At 33.3% G+C, this 1,103-nt stretch overlaps 1 protein-coding gene across 1 annotated transcript in view; it reads right to left on the reverse strand.

The window, feature by feature from the left end:
- Positions 1–1,103, reverse strand: part of LOC106100388 — a 39,592-nt gene that overhangs the window by 9,129 nt on the left and 29,360 nt on the right. Inside the window, exon 3 of the mRNA XM_013279216.1 lies at positions 60–233. Coding sequence (XP_013134670.1) covers positions 60–233 — 174 coding nt within the window. The remainder of the gene's footprint in view (positions 1–59; positions 234–1,103) is intronic.

Here is a 1,103-nt window from a genome sequence, read left to right on the forward strand (position 1 = left end):
AAACTGTTATCTCAGAAAGGATAAGAAGGGACAAAACAAATTAACCAAAACCAACTAACCTTTTGTAACCTCTGTTCTGTGTCATCAAGTTTCTGTCTTGTGTCGTTGAGTGATCGCTCCAAGTCCACCATCTTCTCGGTCTGAGCTGCAATCTGTTCCGACAGCACCTGCACTTGTAACTGCAAGCTCTCTTTGTCTGCTTCCAATCTCCTGACTCTATCCTCTGCATCATTCTGAAATTCAAACAGACCAAATCTTACTCTATTTTTTGTTAACGCTCCAGATTTTTAACATACATACAAATGTATCATACATACAAATGAATCTATCGTTTGTCATATCAGACGACTCTTAAGCATGTCAACTCACGACTTCTAGACATACCCCGGCCGTTGTAGCCTGTTGCCACGATACATCCAAATTGATATTTAATCAAGTATATCATAAAGTAATAAATAATGACTACTCCCACTATCCGATGTCTACACGGATTAGCTTCCGACCCTTTAAGGGTCAGTTAGTCTCTCTACGTTTATAATATTTATTTTCCTAAAAAGTTTTACTAAGCAGAGTACTTAGAAGTTCACAGACATTGGCATGACACTTATTAGTGGAAATGTAGATGTGTGTTATTCGTTATTAATACGCTTTCTGGTAGTAGGATTATTAAAATTATAACATCTATTGATGTCTAGCTACAATACAAATATTTATTCTGTACATATTTACTCTAATAAAACTTCGAGAACATGTGAGGTAAAGGTGCAAAAGTAAAAACATTTAGTCGTTGGCTACTAAAATCTTCACAGCAGTTTAATCAATTAATGATTGATTTTTAATAGCAAAAATCGTTAGTTTACGTCATGGAAATAAATTTATAACATATTCTACTACTTAAAATTATCAAAAATTTGTTATATTATAAAAATACGACAAGTTATTTAACGATAAAAACGTAAACAAAAAACAACTAACAAAACCCAGGTATGCTAAAACATAGTCTTGGAATTTAGAAAAACACACGTTACATAACAACAAAAACATTGTTATTCCGTAAACATATCGTTTAGAAACGGATTATCAATTTGGGGCCCATTTGAACG

The sequence above is a fragment of the Papilio polytes genome, unplaced genomic scaffold, assembly GCF_000836215.1.
Source record: "Papilio polytes unplaced genomic scaffold, Ppol_1.0 DF824047.1, whole genome shotgun sequence".
NCBI lineage: Eukaryota > Metazoa > Arthropoda > Insecta > Lepidoptera > Papilionidae > Papilio > Papilio polytes.